The 21,563-nt window shown below is 22.1% G+C and overlaps 1 protein-coding gene across 1 annotated transcript in view; it reads left to right on the top strand.

Annotated features, from left to right (window-relative positions):
• Nucleotides 1-18,956, top strand: part of hh (hedgehog signaling protein) — a 147,971-nt gene extending 129,015 nt beyond the window's left edge. Inside the window, exons 2-3 of the mRNA XM_012487459.3 lie at nt 4,154-4,415; nt 17,474-18,956. Of these exons, the coding sequence (XP_012342913.1) occupies nt 4,154-4,415; nt 17,474-18,159 (948 nt within the window). The 3' untranslated portion in view covers nt 18,160-18,956. The remainder of the gene's footprint in view (nt 1-4,153; nt 4,416-17,473) is intronic.
• Nucleotides 18,957-21,563: the final 2,607 nt, after the last annotated feature.

Raw genomic sequence — 21,563 nt, 5'->3', positions numbered from 1 at the left:
GAAAAAAAAAAAGTGTGCAATCTTGCTTAGAATAAAAACGAAGAGGTTAAGGGCGGTTATTGAGCTTGATATCCGTGGACACAACGACACAGGAGCACGGAATCCCATGCGTGCAGACTCGTTTCATTGAGAGAGGCGGTCCGCGTGTGTGCCGCTTAATGGCAATTCATCCGACACGCCGATGGGCGTGCGATTCGCCTTGTGGCGATCGCGTGCACGTGGCCGTGACACCTTGAAGCCGCGGAACGAGGCCGCTTTTCACCCGCGAGAGGCCACGGAGCGTTCGGCAAAGGAAAAGGGAAGTCGAAGCGCTTGAAGAAGAAGAAGAAGAAGGCGGGACCGGTCCCTCGAGCTGTCGTGCACCGCTCAATAGGAGCTAATTGCCGCAAGGAGAGCTGCAAATTCGCGGTATTGTAAGCTTCGTCTCGTTTTCGTGGCCGCTGTCGAAGCCACGAAGGATGTTCGTGTTGTCGGCAGACTTTTTAAACACTTAAACCGTCTTTTCAATGGGATCAAGGAATTTCGATGTGGCGCGCGTATGTTGCTAATTTCGATGGTAAATTGTGAAATATTGTGTGTAAGTATGTAGAGTATGTAGATAAAGAGTGTGGGGAGGATTTAATGATTGTAAAAGGGGACTTTAAGAAGATACATTTTTCTGAATTAATTTCTGGGAATATTTTCTGAATTGGAAACGCTATTTTTAAGAGGATCGAAATTATATTTTTATAAATGTAAAAGCAAAATAATAAATGATATTTGAAGGAACCAATTCTTCATAAAGATTTTTAAATTAAGAATATTAAGGAATTAAATATTGAAAAAATCGAAGTTGAAATTTTGTGATATCTTTCGAAAATTAAAAAGTTCGTTTTGTAATTATTTTCTTATGAAATAAAATGTTGAAATTTTCATTTTTAGAATTTTTCAAATTTAAATTTAAATATATATTTTTCAAATTTTAATTTATATAATATGATATTGAAATGAATCAAAAATTGATTTGATTATTATGAACTAAATAAAAATAACTTTATATCGTCATAACATTATCTCCTCTCGTTCTTCTTTGTCTTAATTGTTTATTTATTAAATCGTTTTGGAATCACGAAAACAGCAAGAAATTTCAAAGTATAACTCGTCATATTTTAACTAATAGATATCTATATATTTCCTATCCTAAAACAATATTTATATAAATTATTATATTTAAATTCATAATGATAGAAATTTAGCTGAAAATGCATAAGTTTATTTTGTTTGTTGTTCGTTAATTGTATAATATTATTTGAATAATTATTTCAAAATATGGATTTTCAATAATTAAGTATTATAGTAGATTATATATAACAAATCTATACAATTTTATGAATTATAGAAAAATAATTTTATTCTCTTTTTAATAAATTATTAATTTTTAATTATTTTTAATAAATATAATTATTTAATAATTCAAATTATTCGTTATATTATACATATATTTTATGAAGTTTTAAAAAATCTATGTATTTATAGCGTTATAATGAAAGAAAAATAAATTATTTGTTTGTATACATTGAACTCCGTGAAATATATAAATGTGTATATAAAAATAGAATTAATATTTGTAATTAGTGTTAAATTTTTCAGAATTATTCCTTTATTTTAGAAATTTCGTATCAAGTTGTGCAATTTTTACAAATTACATAATTTTTATACAAATTCTAATAATAAATTTTAATAATTAAATTGGCAAAATTCTTTTATAAATCATTGATATTAAAATCCATAATTTATCTGCAAAATAGAACACATTGTGATTGATATATTCGCAAATAATTTTTTTTTTTTATTAAATCGACTAAATTAGAAAATAATAAATAAATTTCGATAATGTTTAAATATCGTTACAACAAATCGATCTAAACATCCAGATATTTACTCATAAACAGTAGCATACATATTCCAATTCCATTGAAATCAGTTTTTCGACAACAAGTTTTCACTCTCTTACTCCAATAATTTCTTAATCCAAAAAACATTTACGCAATTTCTATGCGTTCTTTTAATAAATGAAGTAACTCAAGTATAATTTCACAAGAATCTCTAGAGACCAGAGATCCCAAAAAAAAAAAAAATCCAAAAGTTGTCAGGACTCGGCCGTAACACTTTAAGCAGGATTTACACGAATCCCCGTAGCTTCCAAAGTCAAGGATATCTTTGCTTAACTTTCTCGCGCGCTCTATTGACTGCTGTTACTCGCGTATCGCCCAGGTAGGCAAACGTAGAAACAGAGAAAAAGATCTGGTTTCCTCAAAAGCAGAAAACAAGAGTAAGAGAGAGGAAGATCGGTGTGACCGAATAATCCTGGACACCGGTCGTATTTATACTCCTGTTTGCCTCCTGATTCGCCACGGTGCGCGACCCTTGAAAGTCCAGCTTGGTGTCCAGTCAAAACACGCATTCGTTTTCTCGCCACCTATTTTCAGGGGTTGCTCGTTTACCTGCTCGCCTTTTTTCGCGCGCATCCGCGTGAAATCGCGTGAAATCGCGTGAAATCCTCGTCCGGCTCGGGAAAATCGCGTTAAGCGAAACTTCGGGGAAAAAGTTGGCTCGAACGATGGTTGGAGATATTTGGGATGAAAAGGGAGTTTCACGGATGGGAAACGAAAATCGAGGAAGGATTGGTCTCGCGCTCGAGGGTGTCTCTGGTCGCGCCAGATCGGCTTTAATAGGTTTCGAGAATCATTGGTTCGAGATGGTTTTGACAGAGGAAATTCGGTCGCGGCTGTCGAGATAATAGGGATATAGTTAAGGGATCTTGTTTGATTTTCGTTCTGGAAAGTCGATCTGGTCGCGCTTGTGTATTTTTCGATACTTTTGAACGCATTTTTTTATGTATGCATATTTTTTATGTTTTATTTTATATTTTAATATATGTTTAACATATTTTTTTTAATAAATAAGAAAAATAAGTTCATTGAAATATAATTAACAATTATATTTTAGACAAAATATCAATATTATGATAATTTAATTTCTTAGATATTGTGAATTATCTTTTTAAATGCATTATACAATTGTGTGAATTTTTTATCATTTATCTGTTATTATTTATATCACATCATTATCCATAACATTTTGATCTAATTAATTGAAATATGTAATATATATTCTATAATATAAATATACTTATATATTCATCATTTCTGTTATAATGATTTCAACTATAATCTCTTAATCTTCTTCTATCAAAGAAAATCAAAATTTATCATCATCGTTAAATATACACATAATATATAGTTAAAATAATTTCAATTTTCAATAAATTTTGTATGAATATTCATTATTTATACGGTATTTATTATTAAAATAGGATTTATTGAAAAATCAATCATAGAAAATCAATATAAATTTTAAATAATAAAAACACACTTTATAATGAAATTGTTCTTCTCTTATTGTATCTGTACATCTAAATGTTTCAATTTTTTAGCAAAATATTATTTTATTATTATTTAACATTAAAATAAAATATAAAATATTAATAATTATTTAAGATGTAAAAAAATTTATTTATATTTTTTTTATAATTATTGTCTTCATAGTTGAGCGAAATATAAATATTCGCTTATAAGAAATAATTTGATAAGATCGTTAATTTTGAATTATGTATAATAATGAAACCAATAAAAATTTTTGTAAATAATTTATTGCTAATTTGTTATAGAATATTTCAAAACAATAATCTTTTAAATATTTTCATTAAAGTTCTGTTAATTGTTTAATTAATAAATTTGTAAATTTCTTATCAATTGCTATGAATGAAAATTTTTATATAAGCTTTTGTCCAACAAAATTGTACTACTAATTTATTTTATAATTTATGAAAAGAATAACGAATTTTATTAATAACAATTTCACATCAGTATTTATAAATTATATTTTCGCATATTTTTTTATCTCTTGCAATTCTTCCTTTTCTCTAAATAAATTCTCTTCATACAAATTGAAAACACTCCATCTTAGAACATCTTGAACACAACATAACCTTTAATAAATTATTCTATGATACGATTAAAATGACTAAATCTTACTAATTATTCCACGATACTATTAAAATTGTCAAGTCTTGTAAATTATCTTCAATAACTCGAAGAGTATTTTGTTACAGAGGTGCAAGGAGAAGCTGAACACTCTCGCTATTTCGGTAATGAATCAGTGGCCGGGAGTGAAGTTAAGGGTGACAGAAGGATGGGACGAGGAGGGAAAACATGCGACGGATTCGCTACATTACGAAGGACGTGCCGTCGATGTGACGACGAGCGATCGGGATCGCTCGAAATACGGGATGCTAGCAAGACTCGCCGTCGAAGCTGGTTTCGATTGGGTCTATTACGAGTCCAGGTCGCATATTCACTGTTCTGTTAAATCGGGTCAGTATTATATTAGTTGTTTTTTATTTTATTCAATAATTGAATTATTTTTCATACAGAATAACATGATGCATTCTTGATTGAAAAATAATCTAGTTTTCAATTTATTAATATTGACAATATATAGAATATCTCAAAAAAAATTACTATATATATTAATAAAATCAAAGTAAATAAAAAAAAAGTTGATAGATTTATGTTAAAAAATGATATAGCAATGAGTTACAATCGTTCAAAAATTTTTATTTTATATGTTATATATATATTTGATCAAAAATTAAAATTTATTCTGATGGAACTATTAAAGCAATAATATTACAGAAATCAATGAATAATTTGTTGCTTAGGATTTCGTCGTTCCAAAATATTTGATTTTTTATAATAAAATAGATATAATAGAATATTATAAAATAGTACATATAATAACATATAGTATATAATTTTATAATACATTTTATAATAGAAATAAGTTTTTAATATTGCAATGTAATAAATCTTTATATTATTAGTTTCTAATTAACTATAACTTTTTATCACTTATATAACAAAAATAAATAAATTACATTAATTGAAATAACATTTTCAAATATTTTGAAAAAATGTTGCGATGATTTATGCAAAAACAAAAAATTTAAATTTTATCTTAATAATATAATAATTTAATTGCTTTATTTTTTCTTAATTTTTAAAATATTGATTGTTCAGTAAGTAAAAAAATCCTAATTATTTATTTAGATTTTAATAAAATAATTTAATTTTATTAATATAATATTCTTTTTATTAAAAGATATTATTTCTTTATATATATAATATTTTATATTTCAAATATTTACACATATTCAAAATGACGATTCCAAGAACAATAAGCTATTATTAGAGAAACATGACAACAATAGCATCAACTTATAGATAATGATAACATGATTTTATTTATTTATATTGAAGGCATCTAAATGTAATTATCGATTTTGAAAAATCGTATTATCGCTATTAATTGACATTTCAATCGACAATATCGAAAACATGCATTTCGATATTCCGCCTCGTCACGATTATTCATCTGTTACAATGAAATAATGTTAGCTAATAAACGAATTATGTAAAGACATTATATATAGTCAGTTTGATCACCTAATTTTTCTTTAAATTTCTTTAAATCGCGCGCACTATTTACTATATCCGGATATTGCTATTTTATCATTAGGAAACGATATCGATTACGATATAATTAGATTTTTGAAAATCATATCAATTTATTTTCTTTTCATTACATATTAGAGAAACATATAATATATAATATGTTTACTTATGTTATATATAACATAAGTAAACATATATATATATATATATATTCTAAGCCATATAATAGTTATATAAAATATTCATTGAAATAAATAAATGAAATGGTTAGTAAAATATGGCAAACTAAATAGTTAGTAGAAAATCAAAACTATAATACAATTAGTATAGAATTTAATTATTGAATTTAATTTTTTATGCTCAAATTTTTTTTAAATACAATTTTATTTAAATTATAATAGAAATTTTTAATATTAAAATAGAAATTACTTATAAAAAATTATTTATATTATATATTTTGTTTTGTTTTTTTTTTTTCGTTTTCTTATTAAATAGAGAAAAACAATTTTACCATATAATAAATTTTATTTAATTTCTTTATATTAATTTTAATAATATATAATGAATTAATTTAATAAAGTATAATTATATATAAATATCATGATAAAATTCAATGAATTAATATGTATAATTGTGATAATTCAAATTCAAAATTCGAATAAAATTATTAAATAAAAAATGAAGAGAAGAAAGAATTATTTTTTTCAGACAAGAATATTTATACATATATGCTTTTACTTACTGTAATACTTTTTATTATATTTTATTCTTATTCTTCTTGAATTTATTATTATTATGATAGAGTACCACTGCTATTCAATAATTCACTTATTGCGCCACTAGCTCTTCCACAAGAAGAAGTTATCTATTTTACCGACTTCGATACATCTTCGGGGTATTGTAGAAAATGATCAAAAGAAGTTATTCTACGAGCATGCTTACTGTGAAATATATCTAATCACGGATATATCAAAACCTATAAAAGATAATAAGAAACAATTATTCTATATCATTTTTTGAATAATTAAAAAATGAAATTAAGTATTTTGAATTGAATTTTTGAAAATTGATCAATATTAATATATCTTTAATTATGGATCGTAAAATGTAAACATGTATTATGTTTTTATTAAAAAGAAAAAAATTTTTTTTTTATACATATATTAAATATTATTAAATATATGAAAATTTAATAATTCTAGAAATATATTAATTATAGATTATAATGTATCTATATATAAATATTTCTATATTAAATTAGTTCAATTTTTATTATTTATTATGTAATAGAAATATGTTATATAATAACTTAATAAAATTAATGAAAATAATAATTTCTCAATTTTTGATTAGTAAAAATAAATGAAAATAGGAAAAAAATAAAAAAGACATAAATAAATAGAGATTTAAAAAAAAGTATAAATTCTATATATAAAAAACAAAAATATAAAATTCAATAAACAAATTGTAAAATATCTTAGTGTTACTATTAAATACTATTTTAATATAAATGTTTCAAATATAATAGAATATATAATCACAAAGATGTATACAATACATTTGTTTGTAATAATATCGTAATTCAAATTCATAACATACAATTTTTAAAAACTTACTAGATTAGATTATATAATACTATATAAATAAAATAAATAGAAATTTTTTTTTAATATAGAATTCATTCTTATTTTTTAATAATTTCTAAGAATTTATTATATAATGAAAAATTAGTTTTTTTATATTATTTATATCAAATATATTATTTATAATCAAAAAGAAGGAAAAATAAAATCGATATTTTTATTGGCTTCTGAAATAGTAATATTTTATTTCAATTAGTTTCTGGATATTCAGAATTAAAACATTCACATATATTAACATTAAAAATAAGTTTTAGTTAGACAAAAACTATTATACAATATATATTATTAAAAATAAAAATTATATTGTATCATTTTTATTTACCACCAGTTGATAAATTAGCTGATATTAATAAATAAAATTACATATATTTGGCCATAGCTTAGATATCTGTCATAGATTTTCACAATTAATAAAAATTTATGTGAATCAATATTGAATCGTTACTGTTTTTTTTTAAAAATTCTTTCTTAAAAATTCCTCGAAAAATCTAAATCTAGAAAAATTACGAATCTCATTCATTTATTATTATTCTATATACGATCAAGCCAACAATATACTCAAAACGAAATTTTTTATAACTATAAATTTTATTACAAAAAAAAAAAGAAACATCTAGATTGAAGCTTTTCAAGAATTATTTTAAAACAAAAAATCAAAATATGCAAAAATTTTAAATTCAAAATTTATATTATACTTAATGTTTTTCATTTTGATAAATTTTAGATAAATTAGACAGAAAAAATATTTAGTTTAAACTTTTCTTATCTTTTTAGTACCATTAACGTTATTTCAAAAAATATAAATATTTATATAAATTTTGCAATATTTATTTAATTTTTTGCGAATTCTTGAGAAATATAATCTAATCTCTTAAAAATATCGAGAAATCAGTAACATTACTTACGATTCATGCGACAGGTTGAGAGACACTGACCTATCAGCAAAACGACTCATCTATGCTATCCGATCTTGAATCGATCCTCTTATCGGATTTCCAAATTTCATCACGCGACAACACGAAGAATGTTCACAAAAATGTCCCGTGAACGAATTTCTCAAGACAATCGACAAAAAGAGAAAAAGCTAAAAAAAAAGAAGAAATACCGAACCTTCGAGCAATCGGAGGTGCAGGCTCGTTCCTTCGGTCGGTTAAGGCTCGAGTTTCAAAATAAATGTCAATAAATCTAGGCGCGCCTGTCGGCTCAAATTAGATGCCGGCGTAACAATCGCCGCGAAATCGATACGAGCCGAAAGAACGATATTCGAGAGACCACATAGTCCTCGAAGAGAATGGTCGGTTAAGAGAAAAGGGTATCCATGGACGCGAGCCACGCGTATCATAATTTCCACGCCTTCATCTATCTTTTCGTCTACGATCTTTTTTTTTTTTCTCGAAGATCAATCGATTCTTTAGGTGCTGCGCTTGATTTTTCGATAAATTTTTCGATAAATTTATTTATTTTTTTTTTTTATTATGTTTTCGATTCGACTTAGATGAATTACAATTAGTAAATCCATTCTTTTTGCTAGATCGATCGATTCCTTAGACTTAGATAATTCTGTTCCTGATTTTTCGATAGATTTTTCTCGATAAATTCATTTTTCTCTTGTTATGTCTTCTTACAATAACGTTTTTTTTAAAACTTTAAATAATCCTGCAATTTATTTTTTGTATAGATAGATAAAAATATATTGTTTTTTCTAAATCGATTTTTGCACTATAGAAGATTCTAACGTTTGATTTTTCGATAGATTCTCTTTTAAATGTTTAAATTTTCTGAAAAATTTTTGAGATATTTATTATATAGACTGAATTTGATTTGATTCATTGTTATTAGTCAAATCATTATGAACATTTTAAAAATAGAAATGAAAACATATATACATCTCTTTTAACGATTTTAAATTAATAATTTAATTTATAATATTTAATTTATAATTTAAAAAGATATTGTTAATATTGGTCCAAGATTTTCATATTTGGTTCTACAAATCTGATATTAATTGCAAAAGTACTTTTACTATTTAGGATAATTTAATAAGATATATTTGACAATTGCAAATGTCATAGATTGATTGATAAATTAGATTTTGAAATTAATTATGTATAAGTCTGGTATGAGTCTAACAAAAATTTTTATCGACTGTGAATTAAACGGATATATACAAATCAATCTTCAAACTTAAATTCTTTGATAATATCGATGATTTTCTATTTTTTTTACTATCATATAAAAATGTGAAATAAAATAAATATTTAAGATATTATTTTATTCAAATATTATCGATTATATCAATATCTATATCATTATCATTTTTCAATTTAAATCTATTGTAGAAGTAATTTAAACAAACATCTTCGAATATCAATATCACTCTCATCATTGTCCAACAAGTAATTAAATGTTCTAACAAATGATCTGAAAATACCTCACGTTCATTGTTAAGATTCATTTTTGAGATTGTAATAACTTTGAGAAAATAAATAACATATTATTATAATTGATAATATAAGTGTGAATGTTTAACAATTTTTTAAACAGATTTTTAATAAATTTAGAAAAAACCGATTAATAGTTTACTAGTCGATAACAAAACGCTAATTTATAGCTTATTAGTCAATATTAGCGCTACAAAATCTATTAATCGGCTGATGGTAAGTAATACGATAACATAACTTGTCGATGATAGAGATTCTTATTAAAAAAATTTTTATTGATTTCGAGTGCATACCAAACTGCAGAGTTTTTCCATATGTTAATTGCAATAATAAAAATTTAAAGATTTTTTTTTCAAAAAAATTTAAAAGATCACGCGAATTTTTTTTAGTTTTTTTTTTATTAAAGGTAAAGTAGATATATTCTTTGATATATTGTTTACTAGTTTTTTTTTATTAAGAATACCGTCACGAGATGGGATCTATGCAATATAAATAATTTATCTTCATTAATTGCAGAATTATTGATTATGAATACATTAAGCATAATTTTATAGAAACTATTATATTTTTGATACATATTACAGCATCCTTGAATGATAGCTTGCATATAATAGCTCTCAATAAGATCAGAATTTAATTTAAATTTTCGTATAAATTTTGTTCTTTTGATAGAGAATTTTACTTTTGAGATCTTCTTGAATTTTCTTCCTTCCTTTCTTTCTTTCAGAATTTAACAAATGAATCAGTGTTTGTATATTTACCAAATTATTTTGTTTATTGTGTTTTAGATAATTATATGTTTTAGAAAATTATAATTTTCCTAATTGTAATTTTGATCTTAAATGTCGTAGGATTATATCTTAATTTTGAAAAATTTAAAAATAATTCGAAATTTATATGGAACATGAAAACTCGAATCGTTCCGAATATGGTTTGAAGTTATTTCTAAAACTTAGGAAAATCTTGATCATATTGAAAATATATCGTTTTGAAAATTCGTTTTGAAAATTTTAAAAGTTTTGAAAGTTTTGAAAACTTTGGAAGATTCGAAATTTTCATTGTGTCATTCAAACTATATTATCAACTAATATTACCAATCAATAATATTCTATTACCATTATTATAATCAGATTCGAATTTTATGAAATTTAAATTTAAATTTCTAAATTTATTTTTAAAAATGAACAATTTAAAAAATATATACTTTTTTTCTTTATTAAATATCATTATCATTTCTTTTCTATTATTGACTATTATTTTTGACTATTATTTTAATTACATTATGTTTACAGAGATCTTATCCTCTCAAATGAAAAAAAATTTTGATAAAAATAATGATAAAAACAAAAAAGAATTTAATTAAAACGGAATTTTAATAATAATTGTTATTATATTTGCAAAAATATCTCATTAATTGAATAAACATTATCATAGCTTGAGATTAACGTGTTGAAATTTCATATTAGGAATTAGTGTTCAATTTCTTGTATATGTAGTTTTGATCAATTATATCTCATTAATAAGCATACAGAACAATCTATTATATGTATAATTATTTCTATGTTTTTCAGTCTTTTGTTTATTATAGTTAATTAATTTTTTAAAATTAAAATTATTTTATTCTTTATTAATTTATTATATTTTGTAAGATTCGTTATTTACTCTTTTATTTATTATGATTATTAAATGACATTTTTTAAGGATCATAAAAATTGTCTAAATATCTTATTTTACTAGAAATACAAAAATATAATATGCTATTTAAAAAATTAAAAATATTTATATTTTTTATTAATAAAATTTTATAAATGAATTTTCAAACCATAAATATCAATTTGATATTTTGATTTAATATTCAAATCATTTTTCTCTTTTAAAATTATAATTTTTGAGCTCTTACTTTGTCAATAATTGAATATATTAAATAAAACATGTTCGTGGAACATATTGGAATCGATTCTAGAAATCAAAATAAACATAAAAGTTGTTATACAAAAATATCAATTAAGATTTATTTATTAAATTATAATTTGGTTGCATGAAACGAAATGAAATGAAGACAATTTTATCTTTATCGTATCGTATCATTCAATCTTTATCTCATTTTATTTAACGCAAACTTAAATTATTCATAATTTATTATGAACAAATAAGCCTTGAACAAAATTTTTACATATATTTATTTTGAATGTAAATTTTTGTTTTGGCTTATACATCCTAAAAATATTCCAAATATTATGAATATATTATTATGACTTATTTATCAATTGATATTCTTAAATTGAAATACTTTATTTATGATGTTTTATATTAATAATTTTACAATCTTATATAATATTGATTTATATTTATAAAAATGTTATATGTGGTATTTATAAAAATATAAAACATTCTTAGATTCGGACATCTATCCTTAATAGATTTGATGGATGGATCAAAATGATGAAAAAGCTTATATATATGTATTCACATATTTATTAACAAATTATAAGCATTTTAAATTCGCGTTAAAAAGCATAAGAAGAGAGTGCGACGATAGTGCAACAGAGACAGAAGAATTTCATTTTATTTCCGTCTCACTTTGTTTAAAATTCACAAATTTAAAATACTTATAATTCAAATTTTTAATAAATATATATATATATTTGCATTTTAATAATTAAAATCCATCCTTCAAAACTATCTCACTATTTTTATTACACTTTGTTAATCGGCTGTATATCTTATCTTCTTATTTTTCAGTCAGAAAGTTATGAAATTTTACATTGTGAATTTGTCATTAAATACTTTGTCTATCATCCTATATAAGCAATTTTCTATTTTTAAGCTTATATGGAAATAAAGTACTTCAAATACATGAAAATATGTTTTTGTCGCGCGATAATATACGTGATGACGTGAATAAAGTGATTATAATATATTTTTTTCAATTTAAATGAAAATTCGTCAACATTTGCATATGATTTCATATAGTATGATATCGATATTTCTTTATACTCATTTGTCATTTCAAATAAAATATAAATATCCGTAAATCTGTAAATATCAAGTGAAACGAAACTATTCCACCAATAATATATGACTCTTCCCTATCATAAAAAATATAGTTTTGATGAAAATTGGATCACAGTATATCTAATATCTATACTCTGATCCAGTGTATCTAATATCTATACTCATCATTCTCATTCATTATCTAAGATTTAATCAACTTATCCGATCTCTTTCGTGCATTCATTCAATCGCTATTTTGCTCCATTTTTCTCGCAATCTCCTCTAAACTTCCTTCCAATCAATGCCATACTCAACCCATATTTCATCAACGATCTATCAACTAATCTCATGAATAATCTTCTACTTCTTTTCTCTATTCCAATTTTTTTATTCAAATTATTTATCTAGAGATAATTTTCAGAAGAAAAACATTTCTCAAATTCAAATTATGATGTAATATAATGTGAAAAGACACTGAAATATATGTAATGAAAATATACATAGAAATGTACCTTTCAGCATAATAAGATAGAATGATCCATGTTTTTTTTCCAAAAGAGGATGTTATCAAAATTTTTAAAAACTTATTTGGATAAGGAATATATATATTTTATTATATAATGTAGAAAAAGATTTTTTATATGTTAATGTTTATTTAATTTTTCACTATAAATTATAGTTTCAATGATTTGTTTTAAAAACGGATATTATAATAAATTTTTTGCAACTGAATTTTTAAAATGATTTTACTTAAAGCAAAGTAAATTTAGAATATTTTGGAAGATCAAGTCTACAGATTAGAAAGTCTAGAGAAATAAATACAAAAATTGGTATACAAAAATATCAAATTAAAGTTTATTTATTAATTATTATATAATTATTTATTATTTATTATAAGTAATATATCTGTAATTTATTATATGTAATCAATTGATGAAGCGAGAAATAAATAAAATAAAACGATACTATTTTTGTCACAATAATATATCGCTTCACTCGCTTCATTTAATGCAAAATTAAATTATTCTTAATTTAATAAATGACATTTTTATATTCACTTTGATCTTTGGAATCGAATTTCTAATGATGAATATATTTATTAATCCTATATTATCCTAATTAATCCTAATTATTCTAAATATAATTATAAAAATATTCTAACAATAAAAAATTCGTGAAATTAAATATAATACTAATTCGGATTCGTATATACTACGATTGAATTTAATTCCATTTTTAATGAAAATAATTTATGTGCTCGTTTTATGAATAATATTATTGAATATTGAAATTCATTATAATAATAATATTAATGAATAATGATATCATTCATACCATTCATATATCATAACCTATTGTTTATTTGAATGAATCATGAAAGATCTCTGCTTGCAACAAGAAAAAAAATGGGTAGTGATTATGACGAATAAGTGAATTCAGTAGACTGTTTCAGAGTTTCTTATTAAGTTTATCTCGTTTACGATTTCAGCATCTCTATGTCTATTTCATTTCCATGCTTGTTCTGTTTCTGTTTCGCTTCATTTAACGTAAATTTAAATTGTATATAATATAAATAAATAAACCAATATTTCTGTATAATAATTTTATGTTTATTTTAATATTGATTCTCTAAAGATTGTTTCATAAATATGTTAAGATCTTATATATTTATTATTTCAATTTACAATAATAATTCATTTATTTAAAAAAAAATAAAATGTCTTTAACATAAAAAATTTTTATTATTATCAACTGTATTAATTTAATTTAATGTTACATAGCATTTTTAAACTTTTGAATGTTTTCATATCTTTCATTTTAAACAAAATGAAATGTTTTCTTTTAATTAACGGAATTATACAATTAACCAAGGTACATATCATTATATTATATTAACATTATGTTATATTTTTTGTCAGAAAAGTTATAATTATAAACAATACATATAACAACTAATGATGAAATTATTTAATTGATTATGATCTCAAAAAAACTGATATGATTGAAAATTGATATAGATGTTAGAAATAAGATATCATCATAAAAAATATGATGTTAAAAATAAGATAACATCATAAAAAATATTTTTCTAATTGAATGTTTTTTAATAAGAAATTAAACAATTTCTTAATCATATTTACGTACAAATATATATTATTTTGTTATTTAATAAGTAATTAAGATATTGTATGATATGTAGGTATTGCATTATATCGAGTATGAAATGTTAATAACATATGTAAAAAAATAAAAAAATTTAATTTTTAAACATCATATGTAAAAAAATTAATTAGAATTATTATTAATATGAAATCTATTTATGAAAAAATATTCAAAGTAATTATATACTTAAGAATATAAGTAAAGTTAATCTAAATTAAAAGATTAAATTAAAAATAATCTGGTTTTTTTTCTTTTCTATAAAATTTCATTCTTCATTCCAATATGTAAATATTGAATATATTAAGTACATAATAAGAGATTAAAAAATTAAATTAATAGTTTTGCGATAATCAATTATAATATTTACTAGATTTAATATTTAATATTTCTACGAGATCATTTAATCTGTTTTTCCTAAAGTTATTTTATATACTATAAAAATTAATTGGTTTTAGATTATACTACAAACATTAATTAAATATATAATATAATAACAATCAACGTTTAATAAATAATTTATAACAATCAAACGCGCGATGAAAAGAGTTACGTTTTTAAATTCAGCATGCTGGAAAATTCAATATGGAATTCTCTTCTAATATTTCTACGCTGTTTCAACAGTTGAATCGTTTCAGAATTGATATTAAGAACACATAATATTTCATTTTCATTCATTTCTTTTCTCCGATTCAATTGTCAATTTCTTCTATCTTAGGAATCTTATGTGCAAAAAGGATGTTTTCAATTAGGATTTGTAAAATTACTCAAGCAAAAAAAATTAAGAAATTGAGATATATATATTTTATAAAATAAAAACATAAATTAATAGAAAATAAAAAATTAAATACTATTCGATATGAATAATATAAATATTATATATAATTATATTATATATAATATATATATGTAATTATTAAAATAATATATTTTTTTAATATAACTGTCAATTTTTTTAAAATTGATATATATTTTGAAATCATTTTATTTTTTCGATATACATATAATATATTTTTTATTAATTATATTTTACGAACAATTGATTATATGTTTAATTAATTAAATTTAAATTTTTGAAATAAATATAAATTTGAAATTGTTAAATATAAATTTGAACATTGTTAAATATTTTTCTTTAAAAATTTATATTATAAATATAATTAATATATATTATAATTTATATTATAAATATAATTAATATATTTTATATTTATATTATGTATGTGTAATGTATGTATAATGTTTATATTGATTTATATTTATATCATATAATATTTTGAAATCACTTTATTTCTAATATTTAATATTATATTTAATATTTAATATTTTTAATATTATTACTTAATGATATATTTATTTAATTATATTTTACTATAAACAATTCATTATATAGTTATGTTTAAATTTAAATTTCTAAATATGACAAAATATTTTAATCAAGAAAGAAATTGAAATAGTAAATATATGGTACAAATTGTGAATATTCCTTATAGATTATAATTGTAACAGATACTAAGAATAAAAAAATGATATTCATGATATGATATTCATTAAAATTTCTATCATTATAATTTTAACTGTCCAAAGATTGTTTTATATTTTATTTCCTCAAAGGATCTTGAAATTGAAACTTGAAATTGAATTTGAGATATTTTAAATTCATAATAATTTATGAAGAAAATAGATTTTTGACAAGTCTTGGTAATTATAAAATAAAAATTAATTTAAACAAATCAATATCAATAACATAGCTATTCATAGCTAATTTCAATTTTTATATTATTTAAATTATTAATTTTAATATTAATATTATATTATTTAATAATAATAATATTTAATAATAATATTATATTAATAATATTAATATTAATATTATAAAAATAAAGTAATTTATTTTAATAAAAATATGTCATACAAAAAATAGAAAATCCATAAATAAAGAAATTATTGGTTTAAGAGCAATTCAAATAAAAAATTTATTTTAGTTTAAAGATTTATTTAACTATTTTAAATAAAAATTATTTTGCTAAAATTCTACTAATATTATTCTGAATAGATAAATATAAATATATTCTAAGATAATTTATAATTTATAATTTATAATTATAATAATGGTGATTATGAATTTCATTATGGCATTTTATTACAAATGTTTTATTCTATATATTTTTCTTTGTTCTGTCAAAATTTTAACAAATTTTATGCTTTTACGATTGCATTTAAAAATTTCTTTTTATATTGAAAAATTTAAAAAAAATCTTTTGTTTTATTAAAAATTTTGTTATATATAAGTAATCCTAACAATATATTCATTAATTCTAAAGATCAAAAAAATACAAAATAAAAAATTGAAATTTATTAAATTTATTTATTAAATTATAAATAATTTATAATTTCTTTTTTAATAAATTTAAGTTTGCATTATATGAAATGAGATGAAAATAGAACAATATAACAAAAATAAAGCTATTTTATTCTATATCTCATATTCTGTAAATATTTTGCTAAAAAAAAATTGCATCATATATAACCTACTATAGTTATAAAAGTAATTTATATTAAATGTATTATTAAAAGTAAAGAGCACATAAAATATAAAATGATACATAAAAACTTTTGTTTCTCGTGTAAAAAAATTACCAAATATTCAAACTAACCTAATTATTCAATCCATTTTCAGAATCCTCGTCTGCAGCGAAATCCGGAGGTTGCTTCCCAGGCAAGAGCTTAGTGCGAACTTCAGACGGTTCAATGAAGAGACTAGATCAAGTTCAACTTGGCGACCGTATCGCGGCGCTCGATTCTAATGGTGACATCGTGTACAGCGAAGTAATAGCCTTTCTCGACAGATCTTTAACCGAAAGGCGACAATTTGTTAAATTAACTACTGAATCTGGCCGTATACTCACTCTTACACCGGCTCATTTAGTTCCTGTTGAGGGTAGATCAACTGTATTTGCCGGCAGAGTTCGATTAGGCGACAAAATCTTAGTGAGAGATCCATCCAATGAAATTGAAGTGCAACATCGTCTTAGATGGGACAAAGTGATCGACAATCAACTAATTCTCGAAGAGGGCATCTTCGCTCCTCTGACGACCGAAGGAACGGTATTGATAGACGACGTGGTCGCTTCCTGTTACGCGTTTGTGGACAACCAAGAAATAGCTCATCTCGCGTTTCTACCGTACAGACTATGGAGCAATATGAGATCCTTCTTCGAAAGGAGGATTTTCGACGATGAAGATTTGAGGTATCAAGATGCGAGGCAGAACTCGAAAACGAAGCAAGAAGGCATCCTCTGGTATGCGTCTTTTCTTTATTGGGTCTCTTCTTACGTGACACCCACAAAAATGCTGTATCAGTGAATTAAATATCACATTAATCGAGAGGAGAAATTTGATTTTTGAAACGCGTTTAAAATAACCCTGTAGTGATCTAAAAGAATTTGAAAAGACATATTGAAAATTCTTAACTGATACATTAGCAATACAGGGTTATTAAAAGAAAATGAATATGAGGTGATCATCTATGATGGATCGTCTATGCAATGTATTTACTTTGTGACTCGTGAGAAGAAGAATGGAAAGGACCATTTAAGAAAAAAGATAAGTTTAATTTCAAGTGTTTTTTTTTTTTATTTTTTTATTTTATTAGAATTGAAGAATATACTTGATGCATGGATTATGTCGAAGATGTAAAAGTGACGTTTGTTTTGGCCAGTGACCCACCTCCGTTCACCGAGTGACATGTAGTATAATAGATATTATTGGACAAGTTGAAATAAAGCTTTAGAAAGAATTGAAGCTTTTTTCTTAATATAGTGTGTGTACAATACGAGTATATAATATAATTATTGTAATTTTTATTTTTTTTTTTTTCTTTCATTTTGAGACGAACATGTGAATATGTGAAGTGTGTTTTCTGAGATGGATTTACGATAGGACCCAATTAGGTTAAATTACGAAGAATTCGATTAGCACAAGTTCGTCGATAAATTACTTATATGTAAAACAGAAAAAATTTGGAATCACTAATGTTTTCTAAGAAATCCAAATACTTAACCTGTTAATTGTGTAACAGAAATTTATAATTAAAATTAAGACTGTATTTATTGTAAAATTAAATTAAATTTTACTGAATAGATTTTTCTTCGAAAAATGAATAATTTTATTGCTGAAATTTCTTAATTAAATTAAAAAATATATTCTCTTTAATAAAATAAAATAAGAAAAATTAAATACAAAAAAATAATAAAGTTTGTTTCTACAAAAAGAAAAAATTTATTTATTCAAAGTACTTAAAAAATTAAATATAACAAAGCATTTTTGTAAATATTTTATATTTATCAATCACATTATGTGAATTTTTTTTAGTGAATTTTTCACTTTATTGTTCTCTTTTTATTTAATTGTTATTTTATATTTTAAAATGTTTTTAAATGTCTCAAATTTACAAATATATTTTAAGTTTCATTAAAATTTTTAATTTAAATAATATAAAATAATTCTTTTTTTTCTATAATAAATATGGTATATTGTCATAATATAAAAAAATCATCATTTCTTCATATTTGTCAAACATAGTTAACAGGTAAGATCAAGTTAGGTTAAGTTTTAAAAACTTTCATTAAAAATCTATCAAAATAAATGAAAATACTATGATATCTAATTTTATAAATTATATTAAAATAAAAAAATGTTCAATATTAAAAAGAGAAGTGATTCCAATTTTTGATCGGTAATGTATGTTTGAAATTTATTTATGCATTTGACAGAATGATTGATGAAATGCTTGAAAAGTGTTTCTAGACTCTGTATATCATGAAATGTAGACATACGGCAGAATTTATGGATTCTATTATGTTTCATATTTTCTATAAAACAATTCTATAAAAGAATGGGCAGAAAAGTTGCTTGTTTTTACGCGATAAAATATTTCCATTGATTCGTGTCACGTGCTCTGTGAAATAATTAATTTCGCGTATTCACTGCTCTGCGTTTTACGCTTTTGCGTTCTATATATTTCCAATGAAACGCGTCTCATTGTTGTACATGGTTTTATTTCTTTATTTCTTAAACTTTTAAAGGTTTTAATAATATAAAGGATATAAAGGATTATGAAAATATATTAAAAGTCAGAGGAATCATTCATATAGAATCTGTTTATTATTATATAATATTATCTGTACAGGAAAAGTTTTTAATAATGAAATGATATAAAATATTTTAAAAATATATTTAAATCTGTGTATAATTAGTTCATTGATTATTGAAAGTATGAAGAATTTATTTAAATGAAATCTGTTTATTATTATGATATTATTTTGTCATTTTGTCGTTAAAATAAACTATCTAGTATTTCCAGATATTCAAGAAATCTGCAGTTTTCTGAAGTTTTGTAGATACAAAATACTCAAAACTTTGTAACTTTTGAAAAATAACATACATATGAAATTTCAAATATTAGAATAAATCATGAAAAATGAAAAAAAACTAGATAGGATATTTTAACTTTACAGTTAGGTATGTAGTATTAATCATATAGAAAAGATTTTCAACTTGTATTTAACCATTTCTTCAATTTTTAAATATATACAAATTACATATATAAAATCAACTTATTATTACAGTGTTACTATTTATGAGAAAAGCTTCAAATAACAAATTAATACAAAAAATTTTAAAAACATATATACAATGGCTATAAAAAGTATTCGCATACCAATATATTTATTATAACATTTGAATATTAATTAAATTCAAATATATCTATTATATTTATATATCATTTTATATCAAAATATAAAATTTCATATATTATATTAAAAATTAATATAAATAATATGAAAATAAAATATAGAACATGATAACAAAGCAATTATTAAAAAATAAGAATATATACAAATATTTTTTATAGCCACATATTTAGATCTGTAATTATTTTTTTAACTATTGAAAATTGAAAGATATAATTTCTTTAAGTATCATAAATATGCAAAATCATTGATATAAAAATTATGTAAGATTTTGAACATTTCTTAAATGAATTTTTTTTATGCGTTTTTAATGTGTTTTTAATTAATAGTGCACATAAATACTAAAAATATAATAAATAATCTATTTTTATTTTATTAAATCAATATTTATTTTTAATAAACTAAATTGTAAATTTTTCGGACGTACTATAAATTCCTATTCAAAAGAAAATCTTATTCTTCTTTCCAGTAATATCAAATTGTAAAGTATAATTATTGAGTCAAATTAGAAATTCATATTTGTTATAATTTATTTAATTTTTACATCATTACCCAAATATTTTTTTATTCAAAATTGAATTTAAAATTTTGTACCTTTTCATCAAAAAATTGTTAAATTCATCTGAATTTAAAATTTAATATTATTTATAAAGAGTAAAACGAAAATGTTGACGCGTTTCTTCGTCAATCGATGCTTTTCTTTTCTATATAACAAATCTCTTTTGATTTGTTATATGCATATATGACAAAGTATGTGCAAAGTAATAAATATAAAAAAAGAAATATGAAAAAAATCTTTTCTCTATTTTTGGAATTCGAAACTCTCTTTTTTCTTATTTAAATATTATAATAATAATTTAACTATTGCTTAGATTTACAATATAATACTAATACATGATATTTTATATGGAAAAAAAATGTATAGAAAATTGAAATAAATATAATAAAAAAATTTAATTATAATCTAAAAAAATTGATTGGCTAATTATTTATAAACCAAAGTTTTACAAATTT

Source organism: Apis florea, unplaced genomic scaffold, assembly GCF_048593485.1.
Source record: "Apis florea isolate Af1SG1 unplaced genomic scaffold, ASM4859348v1 contig_1789_pilon, whole genome shotgun sequence".
NCBI lineage: Eukaryota > Metazoa > Arthropoda > Insecta > Hymenoptera > Apidae > Apis > Apis florea.
Note: the sequence above shows the minus strand (reverse complement) of the source record. Positions and strands in the feature narration are given on the sequence as shown.